Consider the following 26,915-nt stretch of genomic DNA (forward strand, 5'->3'; position numbering starts at 1 on the left):
AACCCTGCCTAGAAGGCCAGCATCCCGGAGTCGCCTCTTCACTGTTGACATTGAGACTGGTGTTTTCGGGTACTATTTAATGAAGCTGCCAGTTGAGGACTTGTGAGGCGTCTGTTTCTCAAACTAGACTAGAAGAAGGCTAGTGTAGGAATGTGTAGGCGTCTGTTTCTCAAAATAGACACTCTAATGTACTTGTCCTTTTGCTCAGTTGTGCACCGGGGCCTCCCACTCCTCCTTCTATTCTAGTTAGAGACAGTTTGGCATGTTCTGTGATGGGAGTAGTACACAGCGTTGTACGAGATCTTCAGTTTCTTCGCAATTTCTCGCATGGAATAGCCTTCATTTCTCAGAACAAGAATAGACTCATGCGTTTCAGAAGAAAGTTATTTGTTTTTAAATCAGCTGTTTCCAGTTACAATAGTCATTTACAACATTAACAATGTCTACACTGTATTTCTGATCAATTTGATGTTTTTTTAATGGACAGTAAATGTGATTTTCTTTCAAAAACAAGGACATTTCTAAGTGACCCCAAACTTTTGAACGGTAGTGTATGTTTTAGCAAAAAATTTAAGCCATCCACTTTAGATTTTCTAAATGTTCATATAAGATTAAAGCTGCAAATGTTTAACAGTCTGTCTTCAGGTAAATTGCTTTATTTCAAAGAGTGACGTAGCCAAGCCAGCAATAGTTCACCGCTGCTCTACATTTTCTCACAGAGCCTTTATTAATTTCGTAGTCACACTGTAATGAGAAACTTCCCACTGGGCACAGACGTCAATTCAACGTCTATTCCACGTTGGTTCCACGTTGGTTCCACGTAATTTCATCGTGGAAAAAACGTTGATTCAACCAGTGTGTTATTATTCACTTTGCCTCTCGCTTCGTGGAAAAATGTCTTGAAAAACAAATGTTTCATATCAGATAGGATCGTACAAGGCAACACGGTGCCTAAAGATACTCGGTGCACATAGATTTAAGCCACTAAATATGTGGGCTTCAAAGCGCTGTGGATTTGCCACCCGAATGACTTGACAAAAAGCACAAAGAGTTGCTTAGGAAATTCTTCAAAAAGTCAGTTAAAGCATTTAAAGCCAGCTCGGCTGAAACCTATTCTACAAAATCTTAGGAATGTCCTACATTTTCCCGACTATTCATGTATCAACTGACCCCCCACAGTGGAGATTCAGATGTATACATATACACTCTTAGAGAAAAAGGTTCTGGATAGAACCAATAAGGGTTCTATGCTTGCTTCATATATGGCACCCTTATTCTTATTCACTGAACTAAAATTGGTTCCATTTAGAACCCTAAATTGATCCCAAGGGTTCTATATGGAACCAATTTTGGTTCAGTGAAGAACAACCCCTAAAGGCTCTATATAGAACCTTTAGGGGTGCCATATATGAAGCAAGTATAGAAACATTTTTTGGTTCTACCCAGAATCTTTTTTCCTGAGAGTGTATACAACAAAACCACAAGTAAAACTGTTCACCCACAGACAACATCTTCAAGCTGAGTAGCCATATAAGCACATACCCCTTGCAAGTGTTTTTCCTGTCTAATCGTAGTTTTAATCTGCTTCAAGTGGTGATACTAGGGTGTAGTTTGGTCAGTTATCCAGTCCATATATAAACTGTATTCTGCATTTACACACTGTTAAAACACTTGTGTAGATATCTATGTTAACTTGTGACATGTAAATCTATCAGACATACTCTAAGGCAGGATGCCTCTGTGGTAGTTAAGAATGTTCAGTTGCCCCAGTCAAGAAATAATGAACAAGAGTAGAAGAAGGCAGGAGCTGGCTACCACACCCGACATTTTATCTCAGGGTTCATGGGAGTACCCGGTTTGCACTGGAATGCCTCTGAGAATGCACCAAAATTCTGTAGGGAGCCAAGCACCCTGTGAGAAAAGATAGATAAAGAGTATTAACAGATTAATGACAGAAAATAGTTTGGAATAGCCAAACGCTCCATTTTTACAGTTGGTCGTTACCTGTATTCCAGGGGACTGTGGGAGTCCGTTTTGATGGACTGGCTGGCATATTCAGGCCGATAGGCACCACACCATACCTGGAGGAAGAAGATGTATCACTAATTAAATCATTCAATTTTGACACAATCAAAGCAGATACAGTATTACTGTGCCCATAACACATTTATTTTCTCAACTACACCTGTTCGTATTTTACAAGTGAAGATATTTTGGGACTGAATGTAAACCATAAAATGATGAGGAACATGATATGCCAGAGAGAACACCTTAAGGGGTACCAAGTATTTTTTCCAAGGCGCTGTTCGACAGCCCATCTGAATAATCCCAGCAGGGATTATGCTTGACTTTAGCTTTGACCTGGTTTTGGATGAAGACTGTCAAACACTAGTCTGGCTTTGCTCTGGCCTTGTTTTCCCTGGCACAGTACCGCAGTGGTCTTTATTTTGGCAAAATATTCTGGACCCCTAGGTAGGTAGCTTGATATAATGATCTGTGGTAGTTTTAAACCCCTTGGTCCAACTGTTTATTTATTGAAACCCAAGTATTTAGGAAAATATACAGTTTTGGGGCTTTTGTTGACAGTGGTCTCTAGACCAGTGTTTATCAATGGTCCGTGAACAGCAGTGGAGGAAGGGTGGTGATATACACTATATATACACAAAAGTATGTGGACACCCCTTCAAATTAGGGGATTTGGCTATTTCAGCCACTCCCGTTGCTGACAGTTGTATAAAATCGAGCACACAGACATGCAATCTCCATAGGAAAACTTTGGCAGTAGAAGGGCCTTACTGAAGAGCTCAGTGACTTTCAATGTGGCACCGTCATAGGATGCCACCTTTCCAACAAGTCAGTTTGTCAAATCTCTGCCCTGCTAGAGCTGACCCTGTCAACTGTAAGTGCTGTTATTGTGAAGTGGAAACATCTAGGAGCAACAACGGCTTAGTCGCGAAGTGGTAGGCCACACAAGATCACAGAACAGGATCGTTGAAAATCTTCTGTCCTCGGTTGCAACACTCACTAGTTCCAAACTGCCTCTTGAAATAACGTCAACACAAGAACTGTTCGTCGGGAGCTTCATGAAATGGGTTTCCATGGCTGAGCAGCCGCACACAAGCCTAAAATCACCATGCCAATGTTGGCGTTGGCTGGAGTGGTGTAAAGCTCTCCACTATTGGACTCTGGAGCAGTGGAAATGAGATCTCTGGAGTGATGAATCACGCTTCACCATCTGGCAGTCCAACGGACTAATCTGGGTTTGGCAGATGCCAGGAGAACGCTACCTGCCCCAATGCATATTGCCAACTCTAAAGTTTGGTGGCGGAGGAATAATGGTCTGGGGCTGTTTTTCATGGTTCAGGCTAGGCCCCTTAGTTCCAGTGAAGGGAAATCTTAATGCTACAGCATACAATTACATTCTAGACGATTCTGTGCATCCAACTTTGTGGATCGCTGACTGCGAGTCAGGCCTAACATCAGTGCCCGACCTCCCTAATTGTGGCTGAATGAAAGAAAGTCCCCTCAGCAATGTTCCAACATCTAGTGGAAAGCCTTCCCAGAAGAGTGGAGGCTGTTATAGCAGCAAATGGGGGATCAACTCCATATTGATGCCCATGAGTTTTGAATGAGATGTTCGACGAGCAGTTGTCCACATACTTTTGGTCATGTAGTGTAAGTTTTAGTTGATGCAATAAAGGTTGAGAAACAGTGGTCTACTCCAGACAACTCAATTTATTAAAGGGATGCTTTGGGATTTTGTCCATGAGGCCGTTTATCTACTTCCCCAGAGCCAGATGAACTAGTGGTTACCATTTTTTTATGCTAGTAGATACCCATAGACCTTCAGTCATTGTGCTAACGCTAGTAAGCATTGGCTCGCGAAACTACCTCTAACTTCCTTCTTACCGAACACAGATACATAAAAATGGTATCCACAAGGGAAAGTAGATAAAGGGACTCATTGCCAAAATCCCAAAGTATCCCTTTAAAGTGGTGTTTACTCACTTGGGCAAAGTTAAGAAAGAAAAGTTGTTTGTGGTCCATGTCCAGACCAGGTAAACGATGCTCTTCACCTTCTCTCTCCATCCACTTCATGTAGGCCTGACCACAAACACACATAAACATTCAAATGTCAAATATAATTAGATACTTCTTAATCAGAAATCCATTTTTGTTAGACAGTGGTTCATCGTGTTTTCATTGTGTTGTGGGGGTTGAATGAGTTTTGTGAGGGTGTCACACCTTATAGGCTTGCCGAACTCCTCCGTTGTCAGCGATGTTCTCCCCCAAAGTGCTAATTCCACTGACCTGGGGTCACGCAGAGACAGTCATTAACACACTCCCAAAAACCATTCATCGTCAATAATCTTTTCTAGTGAAGCTAAAATGAAGTATTAGTCAGTACACCCAAATAAATGTTTGATTTTCCTATCCTTCTGCTACAATGGGAAACTCACATTTTGTCCACCTGCGAGTTTCCAGTTGAAGTTGCCATATTGTTGCACCATGCATTGTGATTGGTCCTTGAAGTGCTCAGCAGAATAATTACTCCACCAGTTAAGCATGTTACCATCCTTATCAAAATTACGGCCTGTTTTTAAAGATAAAACATGGAATTAATTGTGATGCAGTCTCATTTAAATTTGACCAAAATTGAATTAATACTCTATACTAATCATGATTGTGCAACACATTGGACACAAACATGGACAGTGACTATAAGTATGAGGACTGCCTCACCATTGTCATCAAATCCATGAGTGATCTCATGTCCAATGACCATCCCTATTCCTCCAAAGTTCAGGGCCTGGAGCTGCTGCTTACTGAAGAAAGGAGGCTGCAGGATACCTGCAGGGAATACTAGGATAAAGAACAGAGAGAAACCAACAGAGAACAGATCAGGCCAAATGAACAAACAGAGTCTATCATCTTGCAACCTTAGGAGCAAGCCAATTAAACTGAATTTCAGCTTCATATCTGACTAATCATCACTGCACATTACCAGTCCATGTGTTTGCGGCATTGTCTGAGTGGAATTCAATGTGGCTTGCGCCCCAACCCCATCTCTTTTAGCCACAAAGCCTGTGTGCACTGGAGCCTGAAACTAGTTCCATTCTATCAACAGCGGAAAGCATTACCGCCAGTCATTATTCTCAATGAGGTTAAAGTGGCAGTGAGACAGAACACCGGGGCACGCGGCCGAGCAGGCTCACATACAGAGAGGGCTCACACATACAGAGAGGGCTCACACATACAGAGAGGGCTCATACCTACAGAGAGGGTTCACACATACAGAGAGGGCTCATACCTACAGAGAGGGCTCACACATACAGAGAGGGCTCATACCTACAGAGAGGGCTCATACCTACAGAGAGGGCTCATACCTACAGAGAGGGCTCACACATACAGAGAGGGCTCACACATACAGAGAGGGCTCATACCTACAGAGAGGGCTCATACCTACAGAGAGGGCTCACACATACAGAGAGGGCTCATACCTACAGAGAGGGCTCATACCTACAGAGAGGGCTCATACCTACAGAGAGGGCTCACACATACAGAGAGGGCTCACACATACAGAGAGGGCTCACACATACAGAGAGGGCTCACACATACAGAGAGGGCTCATACCTACAGAGAGGGCTCATATCTACAGAGAGGGCTCATACCTACAGAGAGGGCTCACACATACAGAGAGGGCTCATACCTACAGAGAGGGCTCATACATACAGAGAGGGCTCACACATACAGAGAGGGCTCATACCTACAGAGAGGGCTCATACCTACAGAGAGGGCTCATACCTACAGAGAGGGCTCATACATACAGAGAAGGCTCACACATACAGAGAGGGCTCATACCTACAGAGAGGGCTCATACCTACAGAGAGGGCTCATACCTACAGAGAGGGCTCATACATACAGAGAGGGCTCACACATACAGAGAGGGCTCATACCTACAGAGAAGGCTCATACATACAGAGAGGGCTCACACATACAGAGAGGGCTCATACCTACAGAGAGGGCTCATACCTACAGAGAGGGCTCATACCTACAGAGAGGGCTCATACATACAGAGAGGGCTCACACATACAGAGAGGGCTCATACCTACAGAGAGGGCTCATACCTACAGAGAGGGCTCATACCTACAGAGAGGGCTCATACCTACAGAGAGGGCTCACACATACAGAGAGGGCTCATACCTACAGAGAGGGCTCATACCTACAGAGAGGGCTCATACATACAGAGAGGGCTCACACACACAGAGAGGGCTCATACCTACAGAGAGGGCTCATACCTACAGAGAGGGCTCATACCTACAGAGAGGGCTCACACACACAGAGGGCTCATACCTACAGAGAGGGCTCATACCTACAGAGAGGGCTCATACCTACAGAGAGGGCTCATACATACAGAGAGGGCTCACACATACAGAGAGGGCTCATACATACAGAGAGGGCTCATACCTACAGAGAGGGCTCATACCTACAGAGAGGGCTCATACCTACAGAGAGGGCTCATACATACAGAGAGGGCTCACACATACAGAGAGGGCTCATACCTACAGAGAGGGCTCATACCTACAGAGAGGGCTCATACATACAGAGAAGGCTCACACATACAGAGAGGGCTCATACCTACAGAGAGGGCTCATACCTACAGAGAGGGCTCATACATACAGAGAAGGCTCACACATACAGAGAGGGCTCATACCTACAGAGAGGGCTCATACCTACAGAGAGGGCTCATACCTACAGAGAGGGCTCATACCTACAGAGAGGGCTCACACATACAGAGAGGGCTCATACCTACAGAGAGGGCTCATACCTACAGAGAGGGCTCATACCTACAGAGAGGGCTCACACACACAGAGAGGGCTCATGCCTACAGAGAGGGCTCATACCTACAGAGAGGGCTCATACCTACAGAGAGGGCTCACACACACAGAGAGGGCTCATGCCTACAGAGAGGGCTCACACACACAGAGAGGGCTCATGCCTACAGAGAGGGCTCACACATACAGAGAGGGCTCACACATACAGAGAAGGCTCATACCTACAGTGAGGGCTCATACCTACAGAGAGGGCTCATACCTACAGAGAAGGCTCATACCTACAGTGAGGGCTCACACATACAGAGAAGGCTCATACCTACAGTGAGGGCTCATACCTACAGAGTGTGTCTATGCACACTCACAGGACTCTACACACTCACTCAAACTGACATTCCAACACACACATATAAACTCTACACACACGCACTCACATACAGTCACCATTTACACTGCTGCTACTCTATTTCTCATATCGTGATGCCTAGTCACCTTACTCCTGTACATATCTATGGTATTGGAACTGACTTCTTACTTTCTTGTGTTCTTCATATTTTAAATGTTTTATTTATTGTGTGGTTTTGACTACCTTATGTTATTTTTAGTGGTATATTGATATTGATTACTGCACTGTTGGGTTTGGAGCGTGCAAGAAAGGCATTTCACTGTACTTCTGCATGTGATATTAAAACTTGAAACTTCACACAGCATAGCACTCACATCAGAGCCAAACCCTAATAGTCACCAGGTGGTCTGTCTGTCTGCTTTCAATAAGACTACAAATAGACCCAAAGGAATGGCTTGAAGAGTTGTGTAATATTTCACTATGGTTCAGGGGTAGAAATTCATGTTCAATGTAATGTTTAATGTTCTGTATGTAACGCAATATTATTACAACCAAATGCAAATGAGTCCCTATTCAAAATACATTCCTTTTATTTGCTCCAGTTAGCTGCAAGCTGCATGCATTTACATCATTTCTTAAATCAGGAGTTGACTATCTTTCAATCATTCAAGAACTTGTAAGAAATAAATCCTTTGCTAGTATAGAAACAAATACTGTAGTCACAATTATTGTTAGTAAGGGATATCCTTAAGTCAGGATTGGCCGGCGATAGATAACTTCAGCTGGATGAGGAAAGATGCAGCCAGTGTGTTGACTGTTGTCATATTACCTATCTGGTTTCTGTTTGGTGAGTAGAAAGCATTGACCACAGCAGCACCAATGATCCACCTAGAAAAAAACACTAGAATATAGATCTCACCATTTAAGAGGCAATGTGTAATGTGTACATGTGTTTATGTTCACGTGTGTCTATGTGAGTCTAAATGAATGTATCTTACATGTCTGGGTTGACCGGCTCTCTCAGCTTCTTCAAACTCTTGTGTGCTTCAGCCTGCAGGTTCTCAAGGATGTTCTCAAAGTAGTTCTCCTCACTGAAGTTCAGCTGCAGACAGAGACCAGGCAAAGATAATCAGAGACAATCTAGACAACAATTTGTATATCCATTTCACTCTGAAAAGGAGGATTTATCATAATCCTTTGAGGCCCAAAGGGGCTAATGTGTGGGCAGGTCTCACAGACATACATGGGCATACTCCTGGTCAAGCTTCAGATTGCTCTCTTCCAGAATGTGGTCAGGATAGCCAATATGCTCCTTAATGGCCATGGCCTGTAACATAGAGCAGTAGAACAGTCAGCTGCTAAGTTCTTTCTTTTACATATTCAAAACACTGATGATGTACAGGTAACTGCCAAAATAATGGAAACACTTGAGTAAATGAGAGATACAAAGTATATTGAAAGCAGGTACTTCCACACAGGTGTGGTTCCAAAGTTAATTAAGCAATTAACACCATGCTTAGGGTCATGTATAAAAATGCTGTGCAGGCCATTATTTTGGCTACCATGGCCATGCCCCTATAGGATAACAATGTCCCCATCCACAAGGCACAAGTGGACACAATGGTTTGATGAGCATGAAAATGATGTAAACCTTATGCCATGGCCGTCTCAGTCACCAGATCTCAACCCAGTTGAACACTTATGGGAGATTCTGGAGCGGTGCCTGAGACAGTGTTTTCCACCACCATCAAATTATGGAATTTCTCGTGGAAGAATGGTTTCGCATCCCTCCAATAGAGTTCCAGACACTTGTAGAATCTATGCCAAGGTGCTTTGAAGCTGGTGGTGGCCCAACACCCTATTAAGACACTTAATGAATTAGTTTCTATTATTTTGCAACTAGCTGTACATTGTATGTTTGTACCTTCTCTCTTGCTTTTTCCTTAGACTGGTCATCCATCCAGCTCAACTCCTCTAGCGTCTCCACGTACGCTTCCTGGATCTTACTGATGAGGTCACTAACCTGCCCACACAAAGAGATCATATATTCATTTACAGGGAAAGCAAACACAAACACACACACACACACACACAGATTGCAGACTAAACTGCTGTAGTGACAGTGATTATAGAAGCCGGAGCAGATTTTCCTGTTTTGTCTGCATCCTGTCTACAGGAGTGACTCACCATGCGTTTACTCTCGCCAGCAAAGGTCTCTCGCACATACAGAGCCCCCACTGCGTTCTCCATGCTGCCCTGGACGTAACGCACACAGTCTCTCCACCGCGCCTCCTCTACGGTCGTCCCATACAGGGCCTGACCACACAGACAAACCGTCAAAGTTGCCACACGTTTATACATGAATTAGCTTTTCAATGTGTCTGTTTCTAAGGGCTCATTAAATCTGTATCGTTGAAGTGTTACAGATTGCGCAATATACATTTTAAGGTAATTTCCGATTGAGCCGACATATGCATGCAGCGTTTACCGTGAATGATTTCTTCGCTTTCGCGGGAACATTGCCTTTAAATTTCCATCACAATGTAATGCTGAATTTCCACGATATGGATTGAATGGAGCCCTAAGGGTGCTCCTAGACGTGCTCATATCTCTGTCTCACCTTTCTATAGTGTGCCCTGGCATCTTTGAAGCGGCGACTCAGGCTGCTGACTCTCTCCATGACAACCTGCCAGGTGAGGTAGTTCTGCATGGTTCTGGAGGAGGAGACATTTCACCCAATAATGTCACTCAATCACTCAACCAATGGATATACTGTACGTGACACACAGCGCTAGATGATGCAACCACAAATCTACACTTAGAAAAACGTTTTCCAAAAGGGTTCGTCGGCTGTCCCCATAAGATAACCATTTTTGATTCCAGGTAGAACCCTTTTGGTTTCTTTTTAAAACCCTCTGGGGAAACAGTTTTACATGGAACCCAACAGAGTTCTGCCTGAAACCAAAAAGGTTTCTTCAAAGGGTTCTCCTATGGGGACAGCCGAATAACCCTGTTGTTTTAGGTTCTAGATAGCACCTTGTTTTCTAAGAGTGTACCGTTCTGCATGACTCACATGATAAATCACAGTAGATAAAATATTGCTAGAGGCACATTTTAACTATGGTCTACACATCATCAGTTCTGACCTGACAGTGTGTTTGGAGAGCACTTTGTTCATCTTCTCCAGGTAAGGGGAGCTGTAGACCACCACCTCCTCTTCCAGCTGTACCTTCACAGCCACGCTGGACAACACACCACGCACAAATCTTGTCCAGTTAAAACCCTGGAAGAAAGAGCATTGTTTTTGTTAGTAATACTAGTCTTGAGGCTTGCTCTGCAATCTACAAGTGTATTTTGTAGCGATCTTAACCTTACAACTAGCGACCTCGTCAAGAAGCTTTGACCTCTTGGCGTAATGGCTAAGGTGTTGGGTTGACAGTCGCTGGACCCAGGTTTGAGTCCCGGTCGAGGCAACCCCCCAAAATTACTACATTGGTGTCAGAAGTGGGATGGTGCCTGTTAGGCCATCAGAGAGGCGTGTACATGTGAGGGACTTGGTATAGAGAAGCGTGGGAACACGCTCTCCCGATGGAAGGGGGTAATGTAACAACCTTAATGTATGCACTCACTACTGTAAGTCGCTCTGGATAAGAGCGTCTGCTAAATGACTCAAACGTAAACCAACACCTAGCAAGATCATCAAGGGGTTTGGACCTCTTAGCGCAACGGTTAAGGTGTTGGCTTGACAGTCACTGGGCCCGGGCTCGAGTCCCAGTCGTGGCTACCCCCCGAATTCGCTACAATATATATACTGCTCAAAAAAATAAAGGGAACACTTAAACAACACATCCTAGATCTGAATGAAAGAAATAATCTTATTAAATACTTTTTTCTTTACATAGTTGAATGTGCTGACAACAAAATCACACAAAAATAATCAATGGAAATCCAATTTATCAACCCATGGAGGTCTGGATTTGGAGTCACACTCAAAATTAAAGTGGAAAACCACACTACAGGCTGATCCAACTTTGATGTAATGTCCATAAAACAAGTCAAAATGAGGCTCAGTAGTGTGTGTGGCCTTCACGTGCCTGTATGACCTCCCTACAACGCCTGGGCATGCTCCTGATGAGGTGGCGGATGGTCTCCTGAGGGATCTCCTCCCAGACCTGGACTAAAGCATCCGCCAACTCCTGGACAGTCTGTGGTGCAACGTGGCGTTGGTGGATGGAGCGAGACATGATGTCCCAGATGTGCTCAATTGGATTCAGGTCTGGGGAACGGGCGGGCCAGTCCATAGCATCAATGCCTTCCTCTTCCAGGAACTGCTGACACACTCCAGCCACATGAGGTCTAGCATTGTCTTGCATTAGGAGGAACCCAGGGCCAACCGCACCAGCATATGGTCTCACAAGGGTTCTGAGGATCTCATCTCGGTTCCTAATGGCAGTCAGGCTACCTCTGGCGAGCACATGGAGGGCTGTGCAGCCCCCCAAAGAAATGCCACCCCACACCATGACTGACCCACCGCCAAACCATTCATGCTGGAGGATGTTGCAGGCAGCAAAACATTCTCCACGGCGTCTCCAGACTCTGTCACGTCGGTCACGTGCTCAGTGTGAACCTGCTTTCATCTGTGAAGAGCACAGGGCGCCAGTGGCGAATTTGCCAATCTTAGTGTTCTCTGGCAAATGCCAAACGTCCTGCACTGTGTTGGGCTGTAAGCACAACCCCCACCTGTGGACGTCGGGCCCTCATACCACCCTCATGGAGTCTGTTTCTGACCGTTTGAGCAGACACATGCACATTTGTGGCCTGCTGGAGGTCATTTTGCAGGGCTCTGGCAGTGCTTCTCCTGCTCCTCCTTGCACAAAGGCGGAGGTAGCGGTCCTGCTGCTGGGTTGTTGCCCTCCTACGGCCTCCTCCACGTCTCCTGATGTACTGGCCTGTCTCCTGGTAGCGCCTCCATGCTCTGGACACTACGCTTACAGACACAGCAAACCTTCTTGCCACAGCTCGCATTGATGTGCCATCTTGGATGAGCTGCACTACCTGAGTCACTTGTGTGGGTTGTAGACTCCGTCTCATGCTACCACTAGAGTGAAAGCACCGCCAGCATAAAAAAGTGACCAAAATATCAGCCAGGAAGCATAGGAACTGAGAAGTGGTCTGTGGTCCCCACCTGCAGAACCACTCCTTTATTGGGGGTGTCTTGCTAATTGCCTATAATTTCCACCTGTTGTCTATTCCATTTGCACAACAGCATGTGAAATTTATTGTCAATCAGTGTTGCTTCCTAAGTGGACAGTTTGATTTCACAGAAGTGTGATTGACTTGGAGTTACATTGTGTTGTTTAAGTGTTCCCTTTTTTTGAGCAGTGTATATAGTATAAGGCTTTGTCTACTTTATATAGACAATGCCATTAGATTTAGGTCTCAAGTCGTATCCACTTGAAATCACTAGAGTTGAAGCACTTACGTTGAGATTGAAAGACTCCTGCAGCTCAGTCAGGGTCATTTTTTTGTAGAGAATCGTGACATCCTGACGCTCCTCTGCAGGGGATGTGGCCTTTGACATGACAAGACAGAAAGCATAGGCCTACAGTCATGTCTGATGTATTTAAATGTAAATGTATTTAGCCATAATGTTGATCTATTCAAGTTTTTAACATGCAGATGACATGTAGTACAGTATAGTTGATTTCATCCATCTCTATTAGCTGTTTCTTGTTGAAGACTAATTCATTTAATAAGAGGGGGTACATCCACCTCATATGTGTTCCTGTCTCTTTTAACTTCTGTCACAGTTCCATTTCCTGTTGTGACGGGCTGGCACTCACATTTGCGATATCTGTTTCCAGCTCCAGCACTTGCAACATCTCCTCCACCACACGATCATCTTCCTGGGTCAAGTTCCTGTCTTCACGGGCAATCCTCACCATGGAAACCATGAACTGCAGGTAGGCCTCTCGAACCTAAAGAGCCACATGACACATACATGCAAAGATGACCTTGTCTTTTCCAGTGCAATGGCATTAACAGTACATTAATACACAATACTGTTTATGAAAGTACCCTTTTGTAGTTTCCATCATTGAAGTAATACTCTCTGGATGGCATTCCTAGTCCTGGCTGGTCAATCTGTAAAATAAAAACAGACTTGTTAGTTTTCTTACCACCCAATCAGAATGGGGGAAGATTTAATTAAAAAAACACAAGCACTGAACTTTTGGGACATTGCGTATTCAAACACTGTCCTTACGTAGATGATGTGGCGTCGGGAGTCACGGTCATCAGTCCACACATACATATCCAGCAGGACCTTCTTGTGGTAACGAGAGATGAGGGTGGCTAGAGTGTCCTCCAGGCTCCAGGCCTCCTCTGGGATAATACAATTAAACAATTAAACATAAATACAGTACCAGTCAAAAGTTTGGATACAGCTGCTCATTCAAGGGATTTTCTATTTCTACATTAGAGAATAACAGTGAAGACTTCGCGTCTTGTGACGGCCGGCCTCCCAACAACCTGCCCACTTGACCCTATCCCCTCCTCTCTTCTCCAGACCATTTCCGGAGACCTTCTCCCCTTCCTCACCTCGCTCATCAACTCATCCTTGACCGCTGGCTACGTCCCTTCCGTCTTCAAGAGAGCGAGAGTTGCACCCCTTCTGAAAAAACCTACACTCGATCCCTCCGATGTCAACAACTACAGACCAGTATCACTTCTTTCTTTTCTCTCCAAAACTCTTGAACGTGCCGTCCTTGGCCAGCTCTCCTGCTATCTCTCTCAGAATGACCTTCTTGATCCTAATCAGTCAGGTTTCAAGACTGGGCATTCAACTGAGACTGCTCTTCTCTGTGTCACGGAGGCTCTCCGCACTGCTAAAGCTAACTCTCTCTCCTCTGCTCTCATCCTTCTAGACCTATCTGCTGCCTTTGATACTGTGAACCATCAGATCCTCCTCTCCACCCTCTCCGAGTTGGGCATCTCCGGCGCGGCCCACGCTTGGATTGCGTCCTACCTGACAGGTCGCTCCTACCAGGTGGCGTGGCGAGAATCTGTCTCCGCACCATGCGCTCTCACCACTGGTGTCCCCCAGGGCTCTGTTCTAGGCCCTCTCCTATTCTCGCTATACACCAAGTCACTTGGCTCTGTCATATCCTCACATGGTCTCTCCTATCATTGCTATGCAGACGACACACAATTAATCTTCTCCTTTCCCCCTTCTGATAACCAGGCGGCGAATCGCATCTCTGCATGTCTGTCAGACATATCAGTGTGGATGACGGATCACCAGCTCAAGCTGAACCTCGGCAAGACGGAGCTGCTCTTCCTCCCGGGGAAGGACTGCCCGTTCCATGATCTCGCCATCACGGTTGACAACTCCCTTGTGTCCTCCTCCCAGAGTGCTAAGAACCTTGGCGTGATCCTGGACAACACCCTGTCGTTCTCCACTAACATCAAGGCGGTGACCCGATCCTGTAGGTTCATGCTCTACAACATTCGCAGAGTACGACCCTGCCTCACACAGGAAGCGGCGCAGGTCCTAATCCAGGCACTTGTCATCTCCCGTCTGGATTACTGCAACTCGCTGTTGGCTGGGCTCCCTGCCTGTGCCATTAAACCCCTACAACTCATCCAGAACGCCGCAGCCCATCTGGTGTTCAACCTTCCCAAGTTCTCTCACGTCACCCCGCTCCTCCGCTCTCTCCACTGGCTTCCAGTTGAAGCTCGCATCCGCTACAAGACCATGGTGATTGCCTACGGAGCTGTGAAGGGAACGGCACCTCCATACCTTCAGGCTCTGATCAGGCCCTACACCCAAACAAGGGCACTGCGTTCATCCACCACTGGCCTGCTGACCCCCTACCTCTGAGGAAGCACAGTTCCCGCTCAGCCCAGTCAAAACTGTTCGCTGCTCTGGCACCCCAATGGTGGAACAAGCTCCCTCACGACGCCAGGACAGCGGAGTCAATCACCACCTTCCGGAGACACCTGAAACCCCACCTCTTTAAGGAATACCTAGGATAGGATAAAGTAATCCTTCTAACCCCCCCCCGCTTAAAAGATTTAGATGCACTATTGTAAAGTGGTTGTTCCACTGGATATCATAAGGTGAATGCACCATTTTGTAAGTCGCTCTGGATAAGAGCGTCTGCTAAATGACTTAAATGTAATGTAATGTAAATGTAAGACATCAAAACTATGAAATAACACCTATGGAATCATGTAGTAACCAAAATAATGTTAAACAGATCGAAATACACTACCGGTCAAAGGTTTTAGAACACCTACTCATTCAAGGGTTTTTCTTGATTTTTACTATTTTCTACATTGTAGATGTCACGACTTCTGCCGAAGTTGATGCCCCTCCTTGCACGGGTGGTGCTCGGCGGTCGACGTCACCGGTCTTCTAGCCATCATTGATCAGTTTTTCATTTTCCATTGGTTTTGTCTTGTCTTCCTACACACCTATTTCCAATCCCATTAATCATGTTGTGTATTTAACCCTTTGTTTCCCCTCATGTCCTTGTCGGTGATTGTTTGTGATGTTATGTTACGTGGGTTTATGTATCGGTGTGCAACGGGTATATGTTACCCATGTTATTTTGTACTTTGGTTTTGGAGTTTGTTTTTTCATTAAATACTCCAGATTAACCAATTTGGTTTCTCCTGCGCCTGACTTCCCTGCCACCTACATACACGAATATGACAGAATCACCGACCTGCATATTGAAGTCAGCAGGAGAAGATACCCCGGACGGAGAGGTGGAGAAGCGCATCCAGGAGAATGCGGAGAAGCTACACCATCTATGCGTCGCCATGGATTGCGTTGTCCAGAATCTGGACCGCTGGGAGAGACATGGAATTCATCCAGCGCCTCCACCAGCCCAATCGGGGTCTATCCGAAGCGCCCCGTGCCAACCGGAACCCGGTGGCATCAGTCTAGCCTTGCCTCAGGGTTACGATGGGAGTGCTGCTAACTGCCGGGGTTTCCTGCTCCAGTTAGAACTTTATCTGGCCACGGTCCACCCTGTTCCGACTGACCGTGAGTAGAGTTTCGCCCTCGTCTCGTGCCTTACCGGGAGAGCCCTGGAATGGGCCAGCGCTGTGTGTGGAGAAGGAGATGCGGCGTTGGACCATTATGAGGAGTTCACCCGCCGTTTTCGGGCAGTCTTCGACCACCCACCCGAGGGCAGAGCGGTGGGTGAGCGCCTCTACTATGTGAGGCAGGAGACGAGGAGCGTCCAGGATTTCGCCCTGGAGTTCAGGACCCTGGCAGCCGGTACGGGATGGAATCACAGGGCCCTGATCAACCATTACCGCTGCAGTCTGCGTGAGGACGTCCGTCGGGAGCTGCCCTGCAGAGACACCACCCTCACCTTCGACCAACTGGTGGATCTGTCCATCCGGCTGGACAACCTGCTGGCTGCTCGTGGACGTCCAGATCGGGGTCTGGTCGTTCCATCCTCCAGCACCCCCTCTCCTCTTCCCATGGAACTCGGAGGGAGGGTGCACAGGGAGACTGGAAAGGGTTCCCGCTCGTGCACCATGGGTGGCCGCAGAGGTCACACTGCTGGTAGGTGCCGGGTAGGTTCCTCTGGGAATCGAGGTAACAGGCAGGGCGCTCTGGCGCCACCCCAGGTGAGTAGGCACCATTCTCATCCAGAGCCCTCTGTTGCACATATATTTGTGTCTGTTACTTTTTCCGATTTTTTTCCCCCCCGTGTTCCCAGTATAAGGCGCTAGTAGATTCAGGCGCGGCTGGGAATTTCATTGATCAAGCTCTTGCTCGTAGTTTAGGGATCCCCATTGTACCCGTGGATGTGCCTTTCCCCGTTCACACCTTAGATAGTCGACCATTAGGGTCAGGGTTGATCAAGGAGGCCACCGCTCCTTTGAGTATGGTGACGTAGGGGGGTCACAAGGAAAAATGTGTCTTTTCCTTATTGACACTCCTGCGTATCCTGTGGTGCTGGGTCTACCTTGGTAAACTAGTCATACTTTTCTTGGCCACAGAGGGCTCTCACCGGGTGGTCGCGAGAGTGCTCAGGTAGGTGTGTAGGGGTTTCCGTTGGTGCTACTACGGTTGAAAGTCGAGATCAGGTCTCCACCATGCGCATTCCCCCAGAATATGCCGATTTGGCTCTCGCCTTCTGTAAAAGGAAGGTGATTCAATTACCACCCCATCGACAGGGGGATTGTGCGATAAATCTCATGGTAGACACTGCACTTCCCAAGAATCACGTGTATCCCCTGTCGCAAGCGGAGACGGTGGCTATGGAGACATATATCTCTGAATCCCTGCGTCAGGGGTACATTAGGTCCTCCATTTCACCCGTCTCCTCGAGTTTCTTTTTTGTGAAGAAGAAGGATGGAGGTCTGCGCCCGTGCATTGATTATCGAGGTCTAAATAAAATCACGGTGGGATACAGTTACCCACTACCTCTGATCGCCATGGCGATTGAGTTAATGCATGGGGCGCGCTTCTTCACTAAACTGGATCTCAGGAGTGCGTAAAATCTGGTGCGTATCCGAGAGGGGGACGAGTGGAAGACAGCATTTAGTACCACCTCAGGGCATTATGAGTACCTCGTCATGCCGTACGGGTTGAAGAATGCTCCATCAGTCTTCCAATCTTTTGTAGACAAGGTTTTCAGGGACCTGCACGGGCAAGGTGTAGTGGTGTATATCGATGACATTCTGATATATTCCGCTACACGCGCTGAACATGTGTCCCTGGTGCGCAGAGTACTTGGTCGCCTGTTGGAGCATGACCTGTACGTCAAGGCTGAGAAATGCCTGTTCTTTCAACAGTTCGTCTCCTTCTTAGGGTATCGCATATCTACGTCAGGAGTGGAAATGGAGAGTGACCGCATTGCAGCCGTGCGTAATTGGCCGACTCCAACCACGGTGAAGGAGGTGCAGCGATTTTAGGGTTTGCCAATTACTACCGGAGGTTTATCCGGGGTTTTGGTCAGGTAGCTGCTCCCATTACCTCACTATTGAAGGGGGGTCCGGTGCGTTTGCAGTGGTCGGCTGGGGTGGACAGGGCTTTTAGGAAACTGAGGGCTCTGTTTACCTCGGTTCCGGTGTTGGCTCATCCGGATCCATCTTTGCAATTCATAGTGGAGGTGGACGCGTCTGAGGCTGGGATAGGAGCTGTGCTCTCTCAGCGCTCGGGTACGCCATCAAAGGTCCACCCCTGTGCCTCCTTTTCTAAGAAGCTCAGCCCGGCAGAGCGAAACTATGATGTGGGGGACCGGGAGCTGTTGGCTGTCGTCAAGGCTTTGAAGGTGTGGAGACATTGGCTTGAGGGGGCTAAACACCCTTTTCTCATCTGGTCTGACGACCGCAATCTGGAGTACATCCGGGAAGTGAGGAGACTAAATCCTCGCCAGGCAAGGTGGGCCATGTTTTTCACCCGTTTTGTGTTTACCCTCTCTTACAGACCAGGTTCCCAGAACGTTAAGGCAGACGCATTGTCCCGGCTGTATGACACAGAGGAGCGGTCCATGGATCCCACATAATTCCAGCTTCTTGCTTGGTGGCGCCGGTAGTGTGGGAGCTAGACGCGGACATTGAACGGGCGTCACGTGCAGAGCCCGTTCCCCCTGAGTGTCCAGCTGGGCGTCGGTATGTTCCATCTGCTGTCCGCGATCGATTGATCTACTGAGCTCACACGTCACCCTCCTCTGGTCATCCTGGGATTGATCAGACGATGCGGTGTCTTAGTGGGAGGTACTGGTGGCCCACTTTAGCTAAAGACATGAGGGTTTATGTTTCCTCCTGCTCAGTGTGCGCTCAGTGCAAGGCTCCTAGACACATACCCAGGGGTAAGTTACAACCCTTACCCGTTCCACAACGGCCGTGGTCGCACTTGTTGGTGGATTTTATAACCGATCTTCCATCTTCACAAGGTAACATCACGATCCTGGTCTTGTGGATCGTTTTTCTAAGTCCTGTCATCTCCTCCCTTTGCCCGGTCTCCCTACGGCCCTACAAACGGCGGAGGCTCTGTTTACACACGTCTTTCGGCACTACGGGGTGCCTGAGGATATAGTGTCTGATCGGGGTCCCCAGTTCACTTCTAGGGTCTGAAGGGCGTTCATGGAACGTCTGGGGGTCTCCATCAGCCTTACCTCGGGTTTTCACCCTGAGAGTAACGGGCAGGTGGAGAGAGTTAACCAGGATGTGGGTTGGTTTCTGAGGTCTTATTGCCAGGACCGGCCGGGGAAGTGGGCGGAGTTTGTGTCCTGGGCAGAGATGGCTCAGAACTCGCTCTGCCACTCCTCCACTAACCTCTCTCCCTTTCAGTGTGTGTTGGGGTATCAGCCGGTTCTGGCCCCTTGGCATCAGAGTCAGACCGAGGCTCCTGCAGTGGACCACTGGTTCCGGTGCGCGGAGGAAACCTGGGACGCTGCTCATGTCCGCCTTCAGCGCCAGAAAGTGGGCGCAGACCGTCGCCGCAGTGAGGCCCCGGTGTTCACACCGGGGGACAGGGTCTGGCTCTTGACCAGAAACCTGCCCCTCCGCCTGCCCTGCCGGAAGCTGGTTTGTGGGGCCGTTTAAAGTCCTGAGGAGAATGAACGAGGTATGTTATAGGTTAAAGCTCCCTTCTTATTACCGCCATAACCCCTCATTCCATGTGTCTCCTCAGGCCGGTGGTGGCTGGCCCGCTCCAAGAGGCTGAGGTGCGGGAGGTTCCTCTGCCCCCTCTGGACATTGAGGGGGCCCCGGAGTACTCCGTTCGATCCATCCTGGATACGAGACGTCGGGCGAGGGGTCTTCAGTACCTCATGGACTGGGAGGGGTGCGGTCCGGTGGAGAGATGCTGGGTTCTGGTGGAGGATGTGTTAGATCCGTCCCCGAGGCCGGTGTCGACGCGCGGCTTGGGGGGTACTGTCACGACTTCTGCCGAAGTCGATGCCCCTCCTTGCTTGGGTGGTGCTCGGCGGTCGACGTCACAGGTCTTCTAGCCATCATTGATCAGTTTTTCATTTTCCATTGGTTTTGTCTTGTCTTACTACACACCTGTTTCCAATCCCATAATAGGGAAGACATCAAAACTATGAAATAACACACATGGAAGCATTTAGTAACCAAAAAAGTGTTAAACAAATCAAAATATATTTGAGATTCTTCAAATAGCCACCCTTTGCCTTAATGACAGCTTTGCACACTCTCTGTATTCTCTCAACCAGCTTCACCTGGAATGCTTTTCCAACACTATTGAAGGAGTTCCCTCATATGCTGAGCACTTGTTGGCTGCTTTTCCTTCACTCTGCGGTCCAACTCATCCCAAACCATCTCAATTGGGTTGAGGTCGGGTGATTGTGGAGGTCAGGTCATCTGATGTAGCACTCCATCACTCTCCTTCTTGGTCAAATAGCCCTTACACTGCCTGGAGATGTGTGGGTCATTGTCCTGTTGAAAAACAAATGATAGTGGGACTAAGTGAAAACCAGATGGGATGGCGTGTTGCTGCAGACTGCTGTGCTAGCCATGCTGGGTAAGTTTACCTTGAATTCTAATAAAACAGACAGTGTCACCAGAAAAGCACCCCCACACCATCACACCTCCTCCTCCATGCTTCACGGTGGGAACAGCACATGCGGAGATCATCCATTCACCTACTCTGCATCTCACAAAGACAGGGCGGTTGGAACCAAAAATCTCACATTTGGACTCATCAGACCAAAGGATAGATTCCCACCGGTCTATTGTCTATTGCTTGTGTTTCTTGGCCCAAGCAAGTCTCTTCTTATTATTGGTGTCCTTTAGTAGTGGTTTATTTGCAGCAATTCGACCATGAAGGCCTGATTTATGCAGTCTCCTCTGAACAGTTGATGTTGAGATGTGTCTGTTAGTTGAACTGTGAAGCATTTATTTGGCTGCAATCTGAGGTGCAGTTAACTCTAATGAACTTATCCTCTGCAGCCAAGGTAACTCTGGGTCTTCCATTCCTATGGCGGTCCTCATGAGAGCCAGTTTCATCATAGCACTTGATGGATTTTGCAACTGCACTTGAAGAAACTTTCAAAGTTCTTGAAATGTTCCACATTGACCGATCTTCATGTCTTAAAGTAATGATGGACTGTTGTTTCTCTTTGCTTATTTGAGCTGTTCTTACCATAATGGACTTGGTCTTTTACCAAATAGGGCTATGTTCTGTATACCACCCCTACCTTATCACCACACAACTGATTGGCTGAAATGCATTAAGAAGGAAAGACATTCCCCAAATGAACTTTTAACAAGGCACACCTGTTAATTGAAAGGCATTCCAGGTGATTACCTCATGAAGCTGGTTGAGAGAATGCCAAGAGTGTGCAAAGCTGCCATCAAGGCAAATGGTGGCTACTTTGAAGAATCTCAAATATAAAATATATTTTGATTTGTTTAACACTTTTTCGGTTACTATATGATTCCATATGTGTTATTTCATAGTTCGGAAATCTTCACTATTATTCTACAATGTAGAAAATAGTAACAAATAAAGAAAAACCCTTGAATGAGTAGGTGTGTCCTAACTTTTGACTGGTTCTATACAATAAATCTAACATTCAACATCTGGTTGGCAGAGAGTAGACTGACTACCTCTCACACAGACAAGTTTAGATGGCCACTGCCGCACAATTTACAGTGCAGTCATAAATCTGTCTGTGCAGATGCACCAGATGCACTTCTGCGTTGTAAATTCTGTTTGAGAACCTACATTTAATTACACTGGCGGCAGTCAGGTTTAGTGCAGAGAAAAGCGGTCTATTTTAAGAATCAGTCACAGTCCTGATTGGGAAGCTGCCCACTCAACACATCCACCCCCCGTCACTACACCTGACTGCCCTTCAGTAGAGCCAGGGGGGCCCGCCTGGATGACCATGTCACATGTCACTCACAATCATATCACTCATCATTTCAGTTGGTGAACGTGGGACCAGAAGTCCCCACAACAATAGTAAACAAACAAATATTGGACCAACTGGGGACTTTTTGTTAGTCGCCACAAGGTCAAATGCTATTTCTAGGGCATTTAGGGTTAAGGTTAGAATTAGTGTTAGGGTTAGAATTACGTTTAGGAGCTAGTGTTAGTTTTAGGTTCAGGGTTAGGAGCTAGGGTTAGGGTTAAGGTTAGGTTTTGGGGTTACGGTTAGGGTTAAGGTGAAGGTTATGGTTAGGGTTACGATTAGGGTTAGGTTAGGTTTTGGGAGAAGTTAATGGTTAGAATTAGGGTTAGGTTTAGGGTTAGGGGTCAGAGAAAATAGGATTTTAAATGGGACTGAATTGTGTCCCCCCACATGGTAAGTTATACAAGACTGTGTGTGTGTCAGTACCAGCAGTGCTGTTCCAGTCCTCCGAGGCAGCAGGCCAGTCTCCTATGCTGTCAATGAGGAGCATGAGCGGCTGGGAGTCACGCTGCTCTATCAGAGCTATAGAAGACAACACGACACTATTAGCAACACACTGTCAGTCAATCTTACATACAGTACTGTTAATGAATGTTACAGAGTATGCAGCTGATTCCGAGAGCAAACGTCTGTGGAATAATGTTAGTTTGGAGTTTGGTTGAGAGGAGCCCTACTCACTCTCATTCATGCAGGAGCTATAGAGAGTTTTGGCCTTCTTGAAGGCGTCACGGTCCTGATCACTCTCAGTCTCAAAAACTCCTGTGAGGAGACGACCAACAGAAACAAAAATGTACCTCATTCTGTCTAGTGATGTGATCTAACACAGAAAGTAGATTTGATCCTGCAAAAAACACTATCTGAGCATAGGTCTCTTTTCCCGCACAATGGCTGACCCTGAGGTTCCTATGGAAACATGTCGCTGTCTGACCTTTGAGCACAATCTCAAGCCTGTCTCTGAGGATGTCGAAGACACTGTGCCGGGAGCTGGTCTCGGGGATGACATGACGCTCCAGCCAGCCCCCACAAGCATATTGGTAGAAGTTCTGACACGGCTCCACCGTCGCATCCATGTTCTGCAAGAGACGAGCGGCTGTGGAGGGTAAAGTCAGCGGAGGACGGATAGGGGAGAATGTGAATAACATAGAAGGAAAGGGAATATTACGATGCAGTTATCTGTTATGTTGATATAAAATTGAGTGATGAATTTTGTTTTTGGAGGACGGACAACCCCATACGCAGGTGGAACTGCTCACCTGCTGTGACGCACTCAGGAGTTGTGCAAACATTGCTGGGGCCAGAACGATACTTCTGCCCTGAAAACATCAAGAAATAAATACTATTGTCATTCCTGGCAGAGAGTAGGAATTTATTAGCAGCAGCATCAAGGGATTGTAGATTCCTCTGCAAATCATTGCTTGATACTGTCTGTCCCTCTGTCTGTCTGTCTGTCTGTCTGTCTGTCTGTCTGTCTGTCTGTCTGTCTGTCTGTCTGTCTGTCTGTCTGTCTGTCTGTCTGTCTGTCTGTCTGTCTGTCTGTCTGTCTGTCTGTCTGTCTGTCTGTCTGTCTGTCTGTCTGGTCTCTGAAATGGCTGTGTCAGCAATGACTCTGTTCTCTCGCTTTTGTCCGACACTGCTGATGAGGCAGCAGAGGGAATTAAAAGGGGATCATCCTCTGTCCAGTTTACATCGTACCGTATCCTATAACATATAAACACATACGGTATTTCAACTCAAGTGTCAAGACTCACCCTCAGTGACTGAGCTCCTTGACACACCAGGTATATTGGACCGCTCTGCATTGGAGATAAAAACACATTAAAAACACTTGTTCAGAGCAGTTACTGTACCTAGTACACACAGGAGGTTGGTGGCACCTTAATTGGGGAGGATGGGCTCGTGGTAATGGCTGGAGCAGAATAAGTGGAATATTATCAAATACATTAAATACATGTGTTTGATGCCATTCCATTTGCTCCGTTACGGCCATTATTATGAGCCTTCCTCCCCTCAGCAGCCCCCACTGCAGTACAGTAGGCTAGAATGCATTTCCTAATTTTATTCTGAAAATTGGTTGCCTATTTATGCCTCAATAGATTTCACAAAACACTCTGGAATAGTTGTCAAAAGATGCTAATAAAGTTTTCTGTTACTCTCCTATTTTAATAACCTACTGCTTGAATGTGCTTTCAAACAATACTAATCATAACATAAACACCAGAAACATCACTCGTTATGGTATTTCTTCAGCCATTTCCAGTGAGGTCAGTGTAATTAGTGGAGGTCAAACTCTATTTTTATTTTGATGGTAACTGGGTTGAGCCTACCTCTCAGAGCCGATGTGTAGAGGACTATCAGTCCAGCTAGGGCACAGCTGACCAGCAACAACAGCACAGACAGCCCAATCTCTGCAACAGTCCAATGACGCTTCCCTGGTTTGGTAGATTTTTCCATGATATCCATTTGGCTTTCGGATTTGCCCATTCTCAGCTCTCCGGGCTCTCTGGAAAAGTAGTGTGGAGAGTGACCGGAACGGGGTACAGCCAGAGAGCCTGCGGTGCGTCCCTGTGTGTGAGTGGGCTGTGTAAACTGATGCAGTGCAACGCCAGTCGCTCAAGTGACCTAGAGCGAGTGAGAAAAACATAGTTGAAACTTTGACTTATCTCTTCTCCATATGAAAGTGTCTCCTTTCTATGCTAGTAGTCTAATCAATCACACACTTCCATGGTTCCATTACTGCGCAACATTGTAATGAAATGATTTTGCGTGTCAAATACATGGTGTTCCCTTTGGTGCTGTGATGTGGTATTAAACCAGCCTTAGCTGACACTGCATGACAAATTGTGATCTCGGGTGGGGTACTTCGCTATTTTCAGAAAATTACGAGGTTGGGACATAACGTAATATTTGCTAAATTAGACTTGAGACATTTTTTGCCTTGCAAGTGGCCCTTTTAGGCCTATGTTAGATATAACGTTGGTTTCTTAAAGCATTTTTAATGGAATTATGCATTTGTGCATTTAGATTTAAAAAAAATTATAGACCTAACTGAATAGGTGTAATGTGGCCCTTTATAATTCTACAGTTGGCTGTATACTTCTCTACAACATGCTTCCAGAGCAATATTTCCTATTCATCGCAATGTTTTATTTGAACACAATATTGCAAATGAGCATTTCTGGGGAACAAACCCTGAATTACTAATACCTTTCGGCATCACTTTGCATCTATTCACTTATCGGCACCTGTTCCTCCTATACCAGCCTCTTCCAATACCAGCCTCCTCCAATACCAGCCTCCCCCAATACCAGCCTCCTCCAATACCAGCCTCCTCCAATACCAGCCTCCTCCCATACCAGCCTCCTCCCATACCAGCCTCCTCCCATACCAGCCTCCCCCAATACCAGCCTCCCCCAATACCAGCCTCCCCCAATACCAGCCTCCTCCCATACCAGCCTCCTCCAATACCAGCCTCCTCTAATACCAGCCTCCTCCCATACCAGCCTCCCCCAATACCAGCCTCCTCCCATACCAGCCTCCTCCCATACCAGCCTCTTCCAATACCAGCCTCCTCCCATACCAGCCTCCTCCCATACCAGCCTCTTCCAATACCAGCCTCCTCCCATACCAGCCTCCCACAATACCAGCCTCCACCCATACCAGCCACCTCCAATACCAGCCTCATCCCATACCAGCCTCCTCCCATACCAGCCTCATCCAATACCAGCCTCATCCAATACCAGCCTCATCCAATACCAGCCTCCTCCAATACCAGCCTCCCCCGATACCAGCCTCCCCCAATACCAGCCTCATCCAATACCAGCATCCCCCAATACCAGCCTCCTCCCATACCAGCCTCCTCCAATACCAGCCTCCTCCAATACCAGCCTCCTCCAATACCAGCCTCCTCCCATACCAGCCTCCTCCCATACCAGCCTCCTTCAATGTCGTCTCAAATAAAACTGTGAAGGACCTCAGCGTTACTCTGGACCCTGATCTCTCTTTTGAAGAACATATCAAGACTGTTTCAAGGACAGCATTTTTCCATCTACGTAACAAAAATCAGAAACTTTCTGTCCAAAAATGACGCAGAAAAATTTATCCATGCTTTTGTTACTTCTAGGCTGGACTACTGCAATGCTCTACTTTCCGGCTACCCGGATAAAGCACTAAATAAACTTCAGTTAGTGCTAAATACGGCTGCTAGAATCCTGACTAGAACCAAAAAATTTGATCATATTACTCCAGTGCTAGCCTCCCTACACTGGCTTCCTGTTAAGGCAAGGGCTGATTTCAAGGTTTTACTGCTAACCTACAAAGCATTACATGGGCTTGCTCCTACCTATCTTTCCGATTTGGTCCTGCCGTACATACCTACACGTACGCTACGGTCACAAGACGCAGGCCTCCTAATTGTCCCTAGAATTTCTAAGCAAACGGCTGGAGGTAGGGCTTTCTCCTATAGAGCTCCATTTTTATGGAATGGTCTGCCTACCCATGTGAGAGACGCAGACTCAGTCTCAACCTTTAAGTCTTTACTGAAGACTTATCTCTTCAGTAGGTCCTATGATTAAGTATAGTCTGGCCCAGGAGTGTGAAGGTGAACGGAAAGGCTGGAGCAAAAAACCGCCCTTGCTGTCTCTGCCTTGCCGGTTCCCCTCTCTCCACTGGGATTCTCTGCCTCTAACCCTATTACAGGGGCTGAGTCACTGGCGTACTGGTGTTCTTCCATGCCGTCCATGGGAGGGGTGCGTCACTTGAGTGGCCTGAGTCACTGACGTGGTCTTCCTGTCTGGGTTGGCGCCCCCCCCTTGGGTTGTGCCG

General features: G+C 47.0%; 1 protein-coding gene across 1 annotated transcript in view; it reads right to left on the reverse strand.

Moving 5' to 3' along the window:
* Window positions 1-640: 640 nt before the first annotated feature.
* Window positions 641-26,915, reverse strand: part of LOC106565710 (membrane metallo-endopeptidase-like 1) — a 30,615-nt gene continuing 4,340 nt past the window's right edge. Inside the window, exons 2-24 of the mRNA XM_014133112.2 lie at window positions 24,419-24,713; window positions 23,843-23,887; window positions 23,348-23,407; window positions 23,023-23,184; window positions 22,773-22,853; window positions 22,521-22,616; window positions 13,445-13,563; window positions 13,258-13,323; window positions 13,023-13,157; window positions 12,662-12,751; window positions 10,326-10,462; window positions 9,800-9,893; window positions 9,367-9,495; window positions 9,104-9,202; window positions 8,423-8,506; window positions 8,178-8,281; window positions 8,009-8,067; window positions 4,744-4,863; window positions 4,461-4,594; window positions 4,246-4,311; window positions 4,009-4,104; window positions 2,005-2,081; window positions 641-1,911 (exon numbers count right to left, since the gene is read on the reverse strand). Of these exons, the coding sequence (XP_013988587.1) occupies window positions 1,812-1,911; window positions 2,005-2,081; window positions 4,009-4,104; window positions 4,246-4,311; window positions 4,461-4,594; window positions 4,744-4,863; window positions 8,009-8,067; window positions 8,178-8,281; window positions 8,423-8,506; window positions 9,104-9,202; window positions 9,367-9,495; window positions 9,800-9,893; window positions 10,326-10,462; window positions 12,662-12,751; window positions 13,023-13,157; window positions 13,258-13,323; window positions 13,445-13,563; window positions 22,521-22,616; window positions 22,773-22,853; window positions 23,023-23,184; window positions 23,348-23,407; window positions 23,843-23,887; window positions 24,419-24,575 (2,310 nt within the window). The 5' untranslated portion in view covers window positions 24,576-24,713 and the 3' untranslated portion in view covers window positions 641-1,811. The remainder of the gene's footprint in view (window positions 1,912-2,004; window positions 2,082-4,008; window positions 4,105-4,245; window positions 4,312-4,460; window positions 4,595-4,743; window positions 4,864-8,008; window positions 8,068-8,177; window positions 8,282-8,422; window positions 8,507-9,103; window positions 9,203-9,366; window positions 9,496-9,799; window positions 9,894-10,325; window positions 10,463-12,661; window positions 12,752-13,022; window positions 13,158-13,257; window positions 13,324-13,444; window positions 13,564-22,520; window positions 22,617-22,772; window positions 22,854-23,022; window positions 23,185-23,347; window positions 23,408-23,842; window positions 23,888-24,418; window positions 24,714-26,915) is intronic.

This window comes from Salmo salar, chromosome ssa12, assembly GCF_905237065.1.
Source record: "Salmo salar chromosome ssa12, Ssal_v3.1, whole genome shotgun sequence".
NCBI classification, from domain to species: Eukaryota; Metazoa; Chordata; class Actinopteri; order Salmoniformes; family Salmonidae; genus Salmo; species Salmo salar.